Below are 18192 nucleotides of genomic sequence, written 5' to 3'. Positions count from 1 at the left end.
ACAATTCAAATATTATAAATTTCAATTTATTAATTGACATTGTAAAAATTCTTTATTCAACAAGCGTGGTCTCTAGAAAAACTCTTAAAAACATGATACTTGTATTAAAAGTTTAAAGCTTATAAAGTGACAGTCTTTGAAACTGAGTTCATGATTGTGTCTCTTGCCCTTTTAATTTTTGTTGTGTGATCCTCTCTTTATAATTGTAAAATAAAAACATGACAAGAATGTAATGACTCCTTGATATCATATACATACACGGCACACTATCCAATAAGCTAAGGAATAACCATTGACTTCATTCAACTTTTACATCACGCTAACTTCTCTGATATCATACACATTAAAAAATTGATGCTGCTTACATCAGAATCTATGTACTCAAACTAAAGAACATCTTTTCCTTTTCATTTTGCTTACGCTTCACATCAATAGTGGACGCGTGGAGGATTGAACTTCAGAATTTCCATTACTACTTTGTATTGCAGTCAAACAACGTTGCCAGTGGCAAAAAATTGCATCACCAAACGAGTGTATGGAACTTTATCCCTTCAAAGTATATATGATAATAATACCGTAGTCCACCTTGTTGACAGCTGATGAGATAAGTTCCAAACTTGCAATATCAGTTTATATCTTTCTCTGCTGAAAATAGCAATTGTTCATGATATGGTGCCAAGATCATTCAGGCGGTTTGGTCCAACTTGAATTCTCTTTTTCCATAGCAATGATGGATGCCAGCCTCTCGTAAACCTGTAACAACACATCAATCTCAAGCCAGAAGAACAGCTAGATGGAAAAAGTCTAAGTAGATTATGCAGCCACAACTTAAAGAACTTTAATGTAGTCATCTCATGCAAACTGACATACATATTTTTAACATAATAATCTTAAAAATAAAATTACTTCAGAGAGTTGTTTCTTGTGGCCATCTTTGTCTTTCTTGTCCTGATTGCTCATGGATGCATCATCATACCTAGACAGCAGCATATGAAACCAAAATGTTAAGGTTCATATGGAGGTGAAGTGGTAGAATCGAATTTTTCAGCTATCTTGACAGTCATATAAGCCTGAAATATTGAAGGTACAACCTAGAAAACAATTGGGATCATTTCTTACCAATCACGGGGAATGCCAGCTTCATCTCGAGCTGCATAGTTGAAGGGGCCCTTCAGTTCCACATTGTATTCCTTTAGTAAGTCTGTATGGTTGCAAAAATACATTAATGTTGAAAATTGCATGACTTCAGTGTGTTGGTATCTAAGCAGATAAGTAAAGATTAACCAGGCTTGACAACCTTTAAAAGTGGAGCCTGGAGCACAATTCATTTTTTGACAGACAGAAGCAAACCAGTAGACACCAACTGCTACATGTGCAATTTCCTCATCAGCGATTCTTGCCACAATCTTAGATGTCCTATTATCTCCAAAGCCAACTAATTTTTTCACCAGGCGTGGCCCAGCATCAAGTCCTCTAGCCTCCTACAAGTGAAATAAATAATACATTTAGAACAACTCTCATGATTCAAAGCTTGTGTAATTAGGCATTTCCAGGAATTTTCAGAAAAGAACATCTCCCACTTCAGCAAGAGGTCATAGCTAGTGAAAAATATACGCCAATGGGCAAAAACGTTGATGTAAAATATGGTTGTGGACTGATGGAAATCATCAACTTTAACAAAAGAGTTATTCTATGAGCCCTAATTAGGCAGTGTAAAAAGGACTCGTGTAGAAATCTTCATGAAGTGCTCGAGAATCCAGATAAATTTGTCAGAGGCCCATAACTAAGTATTACTATTACTCATTTCTAAGCACAAATAAAAACGAAAAAGATTATTCACATAGGCAATAAAGTCTAACCTAACCAACAGCTTCCAAAGCATAAAATGAGTGTTATTTCACATAACCCATACTTGATACACATACGCTTGAAAAAGAAATACAATCTCATCAAAATATCAACATTGTCATATTTATTGATCAGTTTTTCACCAAATGGTAACAAACATGTCAAAGAAAGAATGAAGGTGGGGGTTAACCTGGACGAGCGGTATCACAGCCAAACGCGCAGCAACATTGTCTGATGATTTCTCACATTCCCTCCATAGAATATTGTGAGCAGGCATGTCACCATATCTGGTTGGAAGAAGATTCAAAAGATCAGCATAACTAAATTAACTAGAACAGGAAAAAAATTGTAAAGACAAATAACCTTACTTAAAACCCAGCTCAGCAAGCCTCTGTGAACACCAAGAGAAGTGGCGACTCTCATCATCAGCAACATGAGCAAAGTCGGCAAAGAACCCCTCCCCTAAAATTTCACTATAGGGAGAAAACCGGACAACGGTATCCCACGCCAAATCAATTGCATTGAGCTCAACGTGTGCCAGATTATGAAGCATATAAGCATTCAGGGGCAAACCCGAGTCCTTGGGAGCAGGGATTTCCTTAGGAGAAACCTAAAGTCAAAGAAAACAACTTCATTATGCACAAGACAAAGTGAAATTCATGAAGAAAATTAAACCTTCAACTTGAAGAATGAACATGTCATTATTATTTAGAAAAAAAAAATACTGTTAAGCCTAGAGCAATGCAACATGGAGGATATGAGGAAATTCTAAAACAATCAAGATACAATACAGTGTAAATACACTAAGAATAATGTAAAAGAACATTTTTACATAATTGCATAATATTTGTAAAGGATACATTACCATTTATCGGCAATGTTATGCTTATCAGTAAATGGTGAACACAAGTTACCGAACAAACTAAAACTACTAGCAATCATAATAAAGATCAATTACATAACTTTCCTAACCCATATCATATCATATCGGAATATACTTTTTTCCCCATGAAAATCTCACAAAAATACATAATTTTCCAAACTCCTGCGGAATGCCACAAGAAAATATTAGTCCGCCTCAAAACAAGTCTTGCCTAGTATAATTACCTACTCTTAATTGTAGTTCTAAGGATTCAGAGTGTTGGGACAATTAGCTCTTAATGATATAATTTGTAATATAACAGAAAAGAAAGGTAAATAAAAAGAAAGAAGTGATAGAGAGAAGGGAACCAGTTGGGGATTTGGTGGTCGGGCGGGGCGAGAGGGGGGTACGGAAATGCCAAGGGGAAGGTTTTGGCGGCGCCACATGGAGTAAGCCATGTGAGAAAGCTGGGACTTGGCAAGAGGGTCGCTGGTGGAAAGAACGATAGAACCAAGCTCAGCCAAGGAAGAAGCTTGCCCCAATGGAGTGGAATCACAGAATAGGGGTAGGGGCTCTGGACCATGCTCCCCCCACTTGCGATTCTCGTTCAGATGGCTCTCCCTCCATTCATCCAGGCCACGCCATGGACAAACCTTGACACCAGATGAAAAAGAGGAAGAGGAGAAGCATCTGGGCTTCAAATGCGAGGCCGAAAGTGATACCATCGTTGCTTCCAGTTTCAGAAGCTGCATCACTTCCGCTTCCTCACTCCCCCTCCAAGCTTTATGATTATGCTCCTACTCTTCCTCCAAGCTTTCTTAATCTCAGAATATGCCCAACACCGTATAACTCACTCAGTTTTGTTTAACCACTGCAGTGCAGAGTCAGAAATAAAATAAAATAGGTGTATTTAAGCTGTATTTAAACTGTATTGCTACGTTTTTAATTTAATTTAAATAGGTGTTTTTCGTACTTGTACGCAAGTTTGTCAAACTCGAGAGTTTACGTAAACTCGTGAGAGTCTAATAAACTTGACTCGAAAATTCATAAGAGTTTACTTTGTATGAAAAAAATATAAATAACATTCTAATTCAAATAAGATAACAAAATTATATAAATTGAAATACATAAGTTCATAGAAATATTGTTCATAAAGATATAATGTAAAATATAAATTGAAATGTCAAAGTCTCTATGTCTAATCCTCTAATCCTCTAATAATGGCATCATCATCTCCATCATCATCATCATCTAACTCTTCCTCTAATGAACGTTGTGCTTGTGCATCCTCATTGTTCTCAAATGTTATGTTATCAAGATCAAGAGCATCTAAAACAGGATCTGTTGTTGCTCCATCTAAGTGAACATTTTCACTATCATTTTCACCTTCAACTTGATCAATCTCAACAATATCATCTGTCTCTTAGCTATCCATTCATCATCTGATTCTATGTCATCAAATGGAAGAGCTATAGTTTTTCGAATCTGTCTACTTTTCAGCTTGGAGTTATACATCACATAAACTAAATCATTCATCTTTTTTTGATGTAAACGAGATGGGGGTGAAAAAAGGAAAGATAGGGATGGGGTTTCTCTTGCTTTTGGCATAGCGGGCCCCGGCGGGAGGCCCGCACGACGGGCTATTAGCTCAGTGGTAGAGCGCGCCCCTGATAATTGCGTCGTTGTGCCTGGACTGTGAGGGCTCTCAGCCACATGGATAGTTTAATGTGCTCATCGGCGCCTAACCCTGAGATGTGGATCATCCAAGGCACATTAGCATGGCGTACTTCTCCCGTTTGAACCTTTGTATGAACCTAAAATGAAAGATAATATTTTTAGTGAAGATATAAACATAATAAAGGAATTTATAAATTAAAAATAATTTAAATTACCATTTCAAATGAACTCCAATTACGCTCACATCCAGAAGAACTACAAGTCAAGCTTAGAATTCGAATAGCAAATCTCTTCAACTCTGGAGTTCCATCACCAAACATGTCCCACCATTCCCCAGGATTTAACTCTTTCCTACACTCTTTTGCATCTTCCATTCCAAACAGGCCTCTAGCATTATGAAATTCAACAATTTGTAAATTAATTTTTCTTCTTTATGCCATATCTGGTATCAATCTTCTCATGCAAAAATACAATCCTTCTTTCACCTCTCCACCATCATCAGATCTAAAGTTAGGTTCATAGTGGAAATGAGGGTTTAGAAAATAGGCAGCTGCATGCAAAGGCCTATGAAGTTGATTATCCCATCGAGCATCAATTATTCTCCAAACCTCTTCATAACTACATCAATCATGCTATATCAGAAATAATCTAACACATAAGTAATTAAACATTGAATGAGTAAAAGTTTGAAAATTTACCTCTTTTTGATATTGTTAAAGTTAAACCTAATCTTCTCTTTTGCACAGTCTATCTCTTCATAAATGAAACCCATTGCAGGTTTTACATCTCAGTCCACTAATCTTAAGACAACCATGAGAGGAGCAGCAGCTTTCAAACATATAGAGACATTCTTCTCCCCTCTTGTGAAGTTCCAAACTTGCTTGTCTTCCATTCCTCATAGCTAAATCAAAATTTATTTCAAAATTTACGTCTATTTCAAAATTTATTTTAATCCGTTCATTTAAATCAATGAAAATAGTCGTAAATATTTGTTTAGTACAACCAATGCAAATTTGAGGATTTTCGTACTTGTACGTTTAGTACAGCAAATTTTTTTTTACTACAGGATTAAATTACAATTTTCTCTTTGAACCTTAAAAAGTAATTAATTTTCCAAAAAAACTGGGGAATGCTTCAAATTATCATTTTTAGCGACTAATCCTTGAAAACTACCTGTAATCGATAATTATTAGAAGAAATTCATTTTATTTTTATTCTAATTGTTCTCTTCACAAATTATTATGAAAATTTTATACAACCAGAAAAATTGTTAAAATATCTGACGCTTTGTTTGAAGGAGTAATTACAACTGAATACTATTTCGACACACATATTGACATCTACCATGTGAACCAATAATGACTTCAAGAACTTGAATTACAGATTATCTTTGCATGTCAGTGTAGCGGTAGTTAGCAATGTACACCGCTACGGAGAAGTTTCTAACTATCATCACATTCTACCAAATAATTTACATGAGTTCGTGTAATCACAAATAAAGCCTTATAGCAATGGTGCAACAGTTCCACACTGCATCAGTACTTTTAATGCTTTACAGCAATGGCCCTTATAATGCTTCCTTTACAAACCAACAGCTAAATTAGGATGAATAATTTGGAAACCGGAAAACGAACCAGCCAAGAATCACATCACCAGCAAATCTTAAATATCTGAGATATGCCAAATCCACATGAAATAAAACAAGGGATAAAAAGTTAGTAGTTCACAAATTTTATGATCAATAAATAAACTCGGACAGTCTGAACAATTGCAACATTGATTAATTCAATTCACATGTTACATTAAAAGTTACGTTACGTTGTGAAAATAGAAAATCCCTATCGCATAAATAGATAATATATGTAAATTGTAAGCGTTATAGACTTGTCCTGCAATGGCACGAGGAGCAATGTTTACAAGTTCAAAAAAATTGTTATTTCTTTTGGGGGTGAAGATACAAGTGCAAGATAAAGATACCATTCAACAACAATGCATTTCAGTCCCTCTTGTTTGTAATGGATAACACAAGAATGCAAGAGATGTAATATAGTAAAGCAAAGCAAATCATCAGTTCATCATTAAGTAGGCAGATGGTAATGAGTATACATTAACCAGCATTTCAAACCGTAATCGTATAGTATAAAATCCAATATAACAGGATGTGAGGCTATAATGCTAACAAAGGTACTACTATTTCTATATAACCAAACATAAAAAAAAAAACAATTTACGGAAAAACACAGTACTACTCAGGAGATCTTGGATACCGTACTGAAAACAGTTCCAGAAACCAAATAACTTAAGAGAACTACGAGGAAAGATAGCAAATGTGACTTTTCACACACTAATAATTAATTTCAATAGACCATGCTTTAAATATTTTCACGCAAATATTATGTTTATACTCTAGAGGTATATCCTTAAGGCCATCTTCCATTAATCTTTATAATCTACTCACTAAATACATTTACATCAGACAACAGCGTTGCAACCTAGTCAGCAGGCCACAATGAATGTTCTTAAATTCACGTACCAGTTTAAAAAGTTCAACCACAATAGATAAGAGAGAAAGTAGAAATCTTTTTGGCAGAAATTATTCTTAAGACAACTACCAAAGAGAAACTAAACTTCAGCACATCTGGAATTACAAGACACGGGTTATGTTATGCTAATAAAAAATGCTCTCAACAAAGTAAATAGAATAGGACATGGAACATATGCAAACAAGTACACTAAAGAGTGTGCAATCAAGTAAACATTTTAACACTACGAACTAAGAAAACATGAAGAGCACGTGAAAAAATGTAAAATTTTATAGAAAATGGCATCAAATACTTACTGCTAAAACTGCACTTATGCAAAGATTCTAAAAACGAGGCCACATTCCAGAAATAACCACTAGTCATTGCATTCAATTTTAAATTAAAACCCAGTTATTAAACCTGTAACAAGATCGTCTTAAATTTTCAAATTGCAGAAATATTAAGCTTGAATAGAAAAGTAAACAGTAAAATCAATAACAAACATGGAGCACCAGGATGAATGCAATCGAAAAAACATTTATGGTAAACCTAGAGCTATCAAAACGGGTCACCCGGCCCGACCCGACCCGGCCCACCACGGGTTGGTCACTTAATGAGCCAACCCAACTCCGCTCATTTATTAACGAGTCAGAAAAATTCGAACCCGGCTCGACCCACCATGGGTCCACGGGTTGGTGGGTAAACGGGTTGGCTCACTGGCTCACTTAATTATAATTTTTTTTAAATAAAAAAAAAGTTACAAACTTTCTATAATACAAATCTAAACAAATTTCACTTCCAACATGGGTGTTTAATTAATTTTGAAAATCAAAAACTTAAATAATTTTTTCAAGCAAAAACAAAATAATAAATATTTTTTATAAAATTAAAATTAAATTTTAATAAAATAAAATTAGGTAGGTAGGTTGGTGGGTCAACCCGGCCCACCACGGGTTGAACCCGCATGAGCCGGATTTAAACGAGTCGGGTTGAAATCTGACCCGCATAAAAAAAATACAATTTTTTCTAACCCAACCCGGCTTAAACCCTTGGTGGGCCGGGTTGGCTCGCGGATTGTGACCCATTTTGACAGCTCTAGGTAAACCAGTAAGAGTCATGAGTTAAACAATCATGATAGTTACGTGAAAAATCACATTGAAAGATACATATGTCACTCTACAAAATGAAAAGAGGGAGTACAAAGCAGAGCATATTGCGAAATAAATATTTGGAGGTTGTGATTCTACCTGACAATGAATTTAGGTTCTCTATTACCCAGCATCAGACCCAGAGGCTGAGGAACTACCAGTATCAGAATCTGCATGAATAAAATAAATAAAAATCAGACAGAACACTTGACCAAAACGAAAAATGAGCATGCAGTAGCAAGAATAATAATGGTCAAGATATCTCTTGACTAAATAATTAATCAAAGTAACACTTGATGAAGAGCCTGAATCACTGCTGGAGCTGCTTGAACCACTTGTCTTGCTCCCATCCGCTTGAACTTCTTCTTGCACGGGCAAGGATGGGGGAGGATTTCTTTCATCTGCTGATAAAAAGGTAAACAAGATAAATCAATTAATCCAATAATGAGATCCACAATAATGCTACCATTAAAAATTACCTATTTGTGCTTCTTCTGAAATCTCAACCATAACTGGTGCCTGACTCTACAGAAGCATGAAAAAAAAAGTACATTTAGCAATGACTGTTTGACAATGAATTCACTGGCTCATGAAAGTTAAAATTGAAAACTGTACCTTTTGCAGGGCATTCTGCTCAGCTTGTGCTCTAGCTTGAATAGCAAGTTCAAGCTTCCTCTTATTTTTGCTCAAACTTTTCTTATAGTTGGTCACAAATCTATCAAGCTCCCAGAGAGTCTCCGTATCCACACTATCAATGTCCACTTCAATTTCTTCATCATGCTGGGAAAGTGCCGAATTTCTCTTCTTAATGATCTGTACAATGGCATCTAGTTTCTCAGAAGGTAGACCCTGAAGGTTTGCGCTGAGTTTTTGCTTTTCCTCATATGTCATGTCTCTTTTATGAGGGTCTTTGGCCTTAGGCTTTTTGGGAGCAGGGGTTCGAGACGAAGGAGTGATGCTCATGATTTTTGGAGGTTGTGTCATTGATTCTGACCTATCCAAAATCCGTCTCGTATCAATAGGCGGGGGTCGAAATGCAGGAGCCTTTCTAGACAGAGGTGGAGGTGAAGGGCCAGCCGCACCATAATCTTGGTCAAATCTCATTTCGTGGTTGTAATTTGACTCTATTACAGCCCATCTCTCCTCAAATACATCTGACAGCTGCTCAGCCATTATATGAACGTCTTGTCCTTTGGGATTATAAGTCATGGCATTGCGAAATGTAAGTCTCACATCCTCAGCAAACTCCTTGGGTGACTTGTACAAATTCTTGTTCAGCCTTGACTTCACAGCACCCAGGTCCATTGGATGCGTGATGATATCAAAATAATCGTGTAAACCAAGACCCTCAACGTCAACTGGAGCATTAAACACCCAACCATGCTTGTGCTTCATCAATTTCTCAAGCAACGAGCCACAACTCTTCAAAAGCTTCAATCCCATTCCATGTCCCATCTCAGCTGCACCATGCTTCTTCCCATTCAATTTAGACTTCTTGTTACTTCCTGAAGGTGGAAACTTTTCTTTCCCAAGCAAGAACTCCGAATTGCGATAGAACTGGTTCGCCTTGGGCGTCCTCTTCTCCTTCTCAACGGTTTCACCAACCCCTTGACTATTCTCCAACACTGATACGCTCAACTGATGCAAAGGTTGGGAAGGCTCTCGTGGTGGAACAACAGCCGAGGCCACCTCCGAATGAGTACGCTTTGTTCCAACCCTATTACCAGTCCCGCTATCCACCATCATATCTGAATTACCATACGCACCAATCACCCCCAACTTCTCTTCAATCCTACTCACCAAACTCCTAACCATATTGAGCTCACTCTCAAGCCTCCTCATTAATTCCGGCTTAGACCGCCAATCCAACCTTAGCCTAACAAAACTCCCCGGTCCCGGCAACCATTCTGGTAAGCCGGGAACACTGGAAGACTCATTCAAAGCACGATTCACGTACGGCCGAGCTGAATTCCCATCCTCCAGGCCCTGCTGAACCAAGGCGTTATTGCAATTATCCTTAGCCCTAGTATTACCGTTATCGACAGTGATGTTATCCTTACTGTTGTAATGCGAGGCGGTAATGGTACCCGAAATGTCGTCGCCGTCGTTGGTAATAGTTGCAGCGGTAGTATGAGGAGCGACGTTCACGGCGTTGACTTTGTTCTTAGGACCTTTAAACGCTTTCCTTGTGTAGACCCTGCTCTCGGTGTATCTCCGCTCCTTTTTGCTGCCATCATCTCCACCAATTTGTCCCGAAGCCATACATGCAAAACCCTAATTATGTTTTCCCTCACCCTAAAACCTTGACCGAACCCTAGAATCCGAACATAGGGTTTTACAAATCGGGCAGGGAGGAGAATAACCTAATAAGACAGCCTACAAGTGAAATTCCGAAAACAGAAACGAATCGATGGAGAAGAAGAAAGCGAGGGTCGCGAGGACACAGAATAGGGTTTGGAGCTGTGTTACCTTGGTGCTCCGATCAGATCTCGCAGTTTCTCTCTCTGGAGATGGAGATTCTCTCTCTATAACTCTCGGTGTGGTTCTCTTTCAGTGCAAGTGAACGGGAAATCGTGTCATCTTATCGGGTCACAGGTGTACGGCAACGGTAGGTGCGTGTGTGGAACCGTGGACCGGGTGAGTGGATAGTGACGCGTCTGAGGTGCGTCACAGGGAACCCTTTTAGCACCAATTTTTGGGACGCGGACTCGCTAACAGGTTTGGCCAGTGGGATGCACGCACCAATCAGAGGGCAGAGATGGAGGGACGTGGATGTCACGCGGTAGTGAGAGGAAGCGGGAGTTTGTGGCGCGAGGTTTCGTTAGCGAAAAATTAAAAAGATTTCGTGAGCCGGGGTGTGGCGCGTGATGAGTACTCGTCAGTCCGAACCCGGCACTGTCTGCCCAGTGCCGGAAGGGATCCACACGCGCCGGAATGGCGGGTGTGCTGCTGTTTTTTCGGGCCTTGGATTTATTTTCTTTGGGCTTAAGTTGTGGATCATAGCCCAGTTGGCATTAGTGTGTATTAAAGCACATAGGTCCATGTGCTTTGGATCTTAAATAATTGATAGAAAGTTTTTGCGATTAATTTTTTAAATAATGATATGTTAATCGAAATATTTTTACGATATTATGACACAGTACACTTGTCATTTGTTATTGAGTTTAGAGTACGTGAACACAGTAATGAATATATAATGAATCAGTCAAAAAAATGACACCTTGTTAAAATATTGTTAAAAAGTCTATTTTTAAATATATTTTTTCTAATTGTTTTTATTCCAATAATACAACGTTAAGCTTTGTTCAAGAGTTGTTGGAAAAGAGTAATTGAATGGATTTAAAAGGATTTAGAGATAAATTTTGTTGCTGTTTATTTGAGTGGATTCGGAGATAAGTGAAAGTGGATTTGGAAGTAAAGTTTATGAAAATTAATATAGGATTTGATTGATGTGAGAGATTAAAAGAATTTACTTCCAAATCTACTCTCACTTACCTCCAAATTCACTCAAATAAACAACAAAAAAATTTATCTTCAAAATCTCTAAAATCCATTCAATCACTCTCTTCCAAATCCATTCAAGTAAACAAAGCCTAAATCTTTCTATTACTAGAACAAGTGGGACACATGTGCCACGTGTATAGCACGTGTGTGTCCATAATTATTAAGTATTCATATACATACATGGTTCAATAAATATGTTAGGTGATATGACCCAACAAGATACATTCAGTTGTACTAACATAAATTGGTTGGAAAATATTTTAAGGTATATTTGTTGGTATAAATATTCATATATTAATCAAATCTGAACAATTTTATTATGTTATGATAATCCTTTATATCATATATTTACATGATTATTATTATATTTGTTACTACAATTTTATATTTTCTTGATATTATGAGTTTTTATAACAAAGCTTATATGACCCAAAAATCTTATAAATGTACATGGTATTTCACTAAGAAATACAGACTCTTTTACTATACTCATAGATCCTAAAACTCTATGACTGTCTTGAGTGTCGAAAAGTCTTTTATAGCTGAATCTTCCCATTTAGAGTAACAAGGGATTAAATTCTAACTATTAGGAACATTAAAGCTACTATTTGGATCTTGTCATCTATATAAAGGTTCATGCTCCGGATTCCAGTAAAAACATTTGATGTTGACCATTGGATCTAGGTAAAACTTTATCCTAACTCCACATTTTATACAAAACATCTCACTCACGTTACCATGAGTGTTTATGATAAAAAGTGGACTACAATACATGCATTTCATCATCACACTCAAGTGCTTAACGTCAAGCGGTGGCCTCAAGATCTTTTCCCTCCTTATCGACACCGACTTAGGTAGTGTCAAAGTTTGTTCTATGTCTAGTTATAATCTTTTGTGATGGTATGGATGATGAGGACTTCAAAATCATGAGGTCGCCCTTCTAGGTAACCACGAAGAGTCATACAAACACCACATAAAGTCTTATGCACAAAGAGAAACTCTGTTACCCCATGAAGGTTGTTCAACAATACACTAATCATGTTCGCTTGGAGGAAGTTTGTGAGATTGGGTGTAATGTTAATGTCAGCCTAATCCTATAACTTTTCTTATTCTCTTAAAGGCTATTGATGGGCAAGATGTGTTGGCCACGATGCACAAACTTGGATCGCAAGCTATCAGCTTAGATTGACAACCCTCAACGTCGAGTTATCTTACACACTACAGTGGTAAAAGATGGTAACCATCAAATTCATTATTGAGTCTTAACTCCAAGCTAGTGCAACCCAGAGGTTTTCGAGGTCAACAACATGACCAAACTTCTCAATGAATTCAGCACCTTACCTTAAGAGGACGTCGTAAAGTCTCTTATTAACGAAGGTAACGATAACATAGCTTAAGTCCGCTTAGACAATATTTTATCCTACCTAAGTCAGTAGCACACACAAAGGTTGCTCAGATAAGCAACATCAGATCCTACGCAAGTCATATTTCAAAGCTCTCAAGACATATCAATGGTCAAAGACATACAACTTGGCCAAATGATCAATCCACCTGCAAAGTCAAAGATGATCATCCCAACTCAATCAAGAACAACCTAATTTAATAACATGTTCAACACGATCAAAGATGACCACATATAATCTGACTAAACAAAACTCCACCTACAAATCTAAAGTTGAGTATAACTCGACCAAAAGGCCAGTTATAGTCACAAGAAGCATTCTTTATATGGTAATCAAACTTTTAAGCTTGGAAGACTTATGTACATACACAACACATATATGCTAAGTGATGCGGCCCAACAAGGCTCATTAAGCTTAACTAACCAAAAATGGTTAGCGGATATTTTGAGATATATGTTGATGCACATATTCATATATTAACAGTATATGTGACCAAATCTTGACAGTTTGATTATGTCATGATATTCCTTGATACCATATATTTACAGAATATTCGGTATATCAAGTAAGGTATCACATTATTGTTATTATTTAACTAATTATCATATATATATATATATATATAGTAAGTTGTTATATTTGTTGATATTATTTGATATTCTTTTTATATTATTAGTTTTTACAATAAATCTCTTATAGCTCAAAAACCCTATGAATACACATGGTATTTTACGAATAAATACATAATTTCTATTATACTCATAGATCTTAAAAGTGTCTCACTGACTTGAGCGTGGGACAGTCATTTGTAAGTTGATCTTCCTCATTTGGAGCAACAAATGATTCAATACTAGTCATTAGGAACATTCAAGCCAATACTTGAATTTTTCTAATTGTACAAAGGTCCATGTTTCAAATTTTGGTAAGAAAAATTCATATTATAGTGCAAACATGTGAAGAAAAAAGAGAGAAGAAAATGAATCCTTTGTTAGTTTTATTAATAAAAAATAAAATAATGGTTATTCTTAAAAAGTCATATGACAATAATTATTGTTGGAAGTCTTACATTAACTAGAGATAAGGTTAATTTATAATATATATATATATATATATATATATATATATATATATATATATATATATATAAGTGAGTGCAAACCTCACCTTACAAACCGGTTTTGAGGGATTGAGTTAAGCTTAAAGTTCACTTCTTAACATGGTATCAGAGTCAGGTCAGAGCATATCCTAGCGATATTTATTGTTTGTGGGCATGTTGTTTCACCCGCTATCTGGTCGTTATCGAACCATCCATATAATGTCTAGTGTCGTGCTCAAGATGTATATACCTCGACGTGAGGGGAGGGGTGTTGAAAGTCTCGCATCGACTAGAGATAAAACCAATTTATAATGTATAAGTGGATACACACCTTACAAGTCAGTTTTATAGGATTAGTTAGACTTAAAGTTTATTTCTTAAGTTATATTATAAAAGATAAAACTAGACATATGAATTATGTACACAAAATAGTTATATATATATATATATAAAAGTGTCGCCCATATATATTTTTTATATATAATTTCATTTGTAATAAAATATAATTTCTTATTAATAAGCCATTAATCCACAATTTTTTTTTAATTTTTTTTTTAAATATATAAAATAATGGCATACATAACACTTAGTTCCACTTCAAAAGCAAGTAGGTTTGTTTTAAAATACCAGAAAGCTTAGTTAGATTAATAAAATTGAGATGATATATAAAGTTAAACGCAGCCCACAATCATTTTGCATGTTCTATTCTAAGATAAACATATATGTATATATGAGGTATGCACAGGTAAAATATCCAAAGGAAACTGCTTTAATTAATTTGGTGGTGTTGTGAAGAAATGACGAGTATTTCCAAAAAAACTTAAAAAGACAACTATGAAAGAAGTTTGTATTGTTTATTTTTCTCATTATAGGTTTACTTGTATAAATAGTAAGTCATACATAACTCCTATGATAACCTTTTAGAGAAAATTATTTGGTTTTTGAAAACAGAAATTATTGAACTTGAAAGTTCTTTAATCAAGTTGATACACTCACACTTCTTTAATCATTATGTGGCCAACAATACTTTTTCCTTGAAGTTGAACCTATGGGTGATTTTTTATGATCACTGAGAGTTGCGTAGATTAGGCATTGAAGCTTTATTCACAGAGATAGATTTAAAAAAATATTGATTAAATAAATATTAAATATTATTGTAATTATCATTTTATCAGTATTAGATATTGTATCATTTTTCTATTATTATTATTTTTAAAATTTTTCTGTTTGATTATTATTATAACTATTAAATGTAAACCTATTATTTGACGAATCTAATTTAAAAATGAAATCGGTCGTGATGCTTTGCTGCTCGTCGTGCACATAGTAAAAAGCAAATAAATAAGTTCTAGAAGAACTGAAGCAATATAATTAAAAAAAACGATGACATAAGAAAGAAAGGTGAGATATATTATCGGCATATATGTGTTTAGAAGAACTACATTACAAATCCTGACACATATATAGGTGATCTTCAACTTTCTCTAACAGTGGAAAAGGAAAACAAAATGCAGCACAAACAAAAGGAGACAAATAACACAAAACAAAAATGATTGAAACTGCACCTAAACATGCTCAAGAACACTGGGTTTCAGAAGCAAGTAGGTTTATTTGAAGATACCAGAAAGCTTAAATAGGTGAAGAAAATTAAGATGGTAACCATGCTCATAACGCAAACTTTTTGCATGTTCCATTCCAACAAAGCTAATTTAATTAATTTGGTGGTGCTGCAAAATTATGATGAGGATCTGGTCCCTCTGGGGCGAGTCTATGTGTATTTCCATCCTTGTGAGGGACATCAGCAGCAGCATCTTCAACATGCATATGCTGTTCTGATAAGTTCAAACCTAAATACTTGTAATGAAATTGATGATGGCTGTCTGCAACATTATTTTGAGGAATGAATGGGTGGCCATGGAGATTACGTGCCTGCAAAGTGATGAAAAAGGTGCAGAGGATGATTAGCACAAGCATGAACACTCGAGGCATTGTTGTACTTGCCATGCTGTGATGATATGAAACTCTGAATGAATGTTGAAGAAGATGCTCAAAGGTAGGAAGTATATACTAAACTTGATGAGAGCAGTGTGGAAGCATACCAATATGTGGTACTTATAATATGGCAGAATAAGAATAAAAAAAAGGTTTAGATTAGATATAGGAGTGAATTCTGTTTAATTATTAACTTAGAGGCTAGTGCTTAACGATTCCTCACATAAGAATCCTTTAGGTTTGGAGTATAAATTATAAATGTGCAAAAAAAACATATGAAATTGGAAATAAATAACTCTTTGGCATCTGTAGAAAGTTTGAAAGCTTGACTATCCCTTACAAAGTTTAAGGGTCACAATCTCCTGGCAACTTTTGGTGTAAAAGGATGTGGCTCCTCGTAATCTTGTAATCTCTGTTTCCAAATTTTCTCAATGAGCTTCACTTAAATATAAAATTCATATCAGAAAATTAAGAACTTGGCATAACTGCCCTAAATGACTGGAGAACTAATTCATGTATCGGTAGGGAATAATGATATAAATGGACTCCTTTTCAGCCTAATTTTTTACCAAAAAGTTGTGAATTGATCCGATACACATGTATACATACATGTATATATATACATATATATATATGCATATATATATATATATATATATATATATATATATATATAACTTACCTATAATATATATATATATATATAAATATAAAGGGGTTTGTTATTATAGGTAAGTTTTTTTCAGTTGGTATATTTTAATAAAGTGTATCGAATTTTATTAGACAAAAATGCTCTTATATATTATGGATTCTAAATTTTAAGATCAATGGTATTTGAATTTTTCATTTTCAAAATAAATAAAAAAAAAGAGAAACCCCCAAACATTTACTGACATCTCTCTCTTTCTCATCCTTCATTCCTCTTAACCATTTCTTTTTCATCTCTATCACTTCAATCTTATGTCTGTCATCCCTAGAGTCGTCCAAACTGAAAAAATCAGAAACACTCACCTAATCATGATTCATCTTCCTCACTTATCCAATTTGTTTCTCTCTCGTCTCCATCCTCTCTCTCACTCACACACAGCAATCCGACACCGCAATTTGTTACTCTTGCTCTGTTCGATTTTTTATTAGAGGGTTGTGTTATATCTTTTCCCTTCTAATTGTTATTAAATTTGTAAAAAACTAAACTCTATAATAATTTAATAATTTCAAAACTAAAAAACAAAAAAAAAAAACAAGAAACCCCTCACGAAAAGACGTTAACCCATAATAGTTGTAAAGCATTTAGTTTCTTAATACCAATTTTGATAAAATCATAGAAATGAAAGGAGTAGAAGTTAAACTATGAGTCTGATGGTAAAAAATTTATTAAGTTTAAATTCCAATTTGAAATTTAATGCGTTTTATTTTTCTTAATTTCACTTCTATGGCAAATGATAAATCAGATTGACAACGTCATTTTTATGTTGACCAAACAAGTTGGAGATGTGAATTGTTTAAAATAAACTTACATGATGTGATTTGCTTTGGAAAGTAATTTTCTGGTCCAACCGAGAGCTAACAGGAGGTTCATTATGATTAGTTTACTAATTTCTGATTGATTTTCTATTAGTTGGTATATCAATGCAGTTCTTCTTGGAAACTACTTAATATTCTGCAATCTACTCAAATTTAGAAGATGTGTAATTTATTAGAGTATTTTTATTCTTTCTATAAAAATGAATTGAAAATATGTTTATCAATATGAAACATTCGAAAGGAATATAGAGTCAACAACAACAATTTTCTGTGTTCATAACTTTCTTCAATATTTTGTTCCTGTTAAATCATTTAGTACGATGTGCATGAGTTTCATTTTTTTGCTGTGTTTTGATGTTGGTTATATACAAGAAGGTGAAAAAGTATATTCCAAAATATTGTTTTTAGCAAAAAATATATTTTTAGAATTATTTTTAAGAGCTAACTTTCCACATATTATTCAAATATCTTTCACCTTAAAACCTAGAATCTATAATATATGAGAGTATTTTTGTCAACTAAAATCGGATACACTCTACTAAAATGTAGCAACTAAAAGAAGAGCTTACAGAAAACCCCTTATATTTAATTCTTTAAATTTAACATATATGAGTAT

The 18192-nt window shown here is 34.9% G+C and overlaps 3 protein-coding genes across 8 annotated transcripts; all 3 read right to left on the bottom strand.

Annotated features, from left to right (window-relative positions):
- Nucleotides 1–219: 219 nt before the first annotated feature.
- Nucleotides 220–3593, bottom strand: LOC108333083 (uncharacterized). 2 transcript variants are annotated; one of them, XM_052870991.1, is made up of 8 exons: nt 3079–3202; nt 2821–2893; nt 2217–2458; nt 2039–2135; nt 1298–1481; nt 1120–1201; nt 907–976; nt 220–753 (listed from the first exon to the last, which is right to left on the bottom strand). In XM_052870991.1, the coding sequence occupies exons 2-8, from the start codon at nt 2827–2829 to the stop codon at nt 682–684; spliced, it is 756 nt and encodes a 251-aa protein (XP_052726951.1). In that variant the 5' UTR covers nt 2830–2893; nt 3079–3202; the 3' UTR covers nt 220–681. The 2 variants fall into 2 exon arrangements, with proteins under 2 accessions (XP_052726951.1, XP_017423903.1); XM_017568414.2 differs by lacking the exon at nt 2821–2893 and having other exon boundaries at nt 268–753; nt 3079–3593.
- Nucleotides 3594–3771: 178 nt separating this feature from the next.
- LOC108333721 (uncharacterized) lies at nt 3772–5271 on the bottom strand. Its single transcript, XM_017569196.2, has 2 exons — nt 4603–5271; nt 3772–4524 (listed from the first exon to the last, which is right to left on the bottom strand). Exons 1-2 carry the CDS (start codon nt 4759–4761, stop codon nt 4354–4356), a joined length of 330 nt encoding a protein of 109 aa, XP_017424685.1. The 5' UTR covers nt 4762–5271; the 3' UTR covers nt 3772–4353.
- A 464-nt stretch (nt 5272–5735) lies between these two features.
- LOC108332832 (transcription factor GTE4) lies at nt 5736–10981 on the bottom strand. Of its 5 annotated transcripts, XM_052870379.1 has the most exons (6): nt 10527–10979; nt 10118–10420; nt 8673–10043; nt 8537–8582; nt 8157–8461; nt 5736–6057 (listed from the first exon to the last, which is right to left on the bottom strand). In XM_052870379.1, exons 3-5 carry the CDS (start codon nt 9897–9899, stop codon nt 8181–8183), a joined length of 1554 nt encoding a protein of 517 aa, XP_052726339.1. In that variant the 5' UTR covers nt 9900–10043; nt 10118–10420; nt 10527–10979; the 3' UTR covers nt 5736–6057; nt 8157–8180. The 5 variants fall into 5 exon arrangements, with proteins under 5 accessions (XP_052726339.1, XP_052726337.1, XP_052726335.1 ...); XM_052870377.1 differs by having other exon boundaries at nt 8157–8227; nt 8351–8461; nt 8673–10981; XM_052870375.1 differs by having other exon boundaries at nt 8673–10420; nt 10527–10981.
- Nucleotides 10982–18192: the final 7211 nt, after the last annotated feature.

This window comes from Vigna angularis, chromosome 11, assembly GCF_016808095.1.
Source record: "Vigna angularis cultivar LongXiaoDou No.4 chromosome 11, ASM1680809v1, whole genome shotgun sequence".
In the NCBI taxonomy this organism is placed as follows: Eukaryota; Viridiplantae; Streptophyta; class Magnoliopsida; order Fabales; family Fabaceae; genus Vigna; species Vigna angularis.
This window is presented reverse-complemented; position numbering and strand designations above follow the sequence as displayed.

Bases quoted from the DNA above. Each gene is read 5' to 3' on its own strand.
- LOC108333083 (XM_017568414.2), bottom strand. From the start codon at position 3,462: ATGCAGCTTCTGAAACTGGAAGCAACGATGGTATCACTTTCGGCCTCG. The intron at 2,136-2,216 runs GTAAGGTTATTT...TCTTCCAACCAG, and splicing joins CTTGCTGAGCTGGGTTTTAA to ATATGGTGACATGCCTGCTC. The intron at 1,482-2,038 runs GTTAACCCCCAC...TTTCACTTGTAG, and splicing joins CTGTGATACCGCTCGTCCAG to GAGGCTAGAGGACTTGATGC.
- LOC108333721 (XM_017569196.2), bottom strand. From the start codon at position 4,761: ATGGAAGATGCAAAAGAGTGTAGGAAAGAGTTAAATCCTGGGGAATGG. The intron at 4,525-4,602 runs GTAATTTAAATT...CTTTCATTTTAG, and splicing joins ATTGGAGTTCATTTGAAATG to GTTCATACAAAGGTTCAAAC.
- LOC108332832 (XM_052870375.1), bottom strand. From the start codon at position 10,319: ATGGCTTCGGGACAAATTGGTGGAGATGATGGCAGCAAAAAGGAGCGG. The intron at 8,583-8,672 runs GTACAGTTTTCA...ATGCTTCTGTAG, and splicing joins AGCAGAATGCCCTGCAAAAG to AGTCAGGCACCAGTTATGGT. The intron at 8,462-8,536 runs GTAATTTTTAAT...CCTTTTTATCAG, and splicing joins TTCAGAAGAAGCACAAATAG to CAGATGAAAGAAATCCTCCC.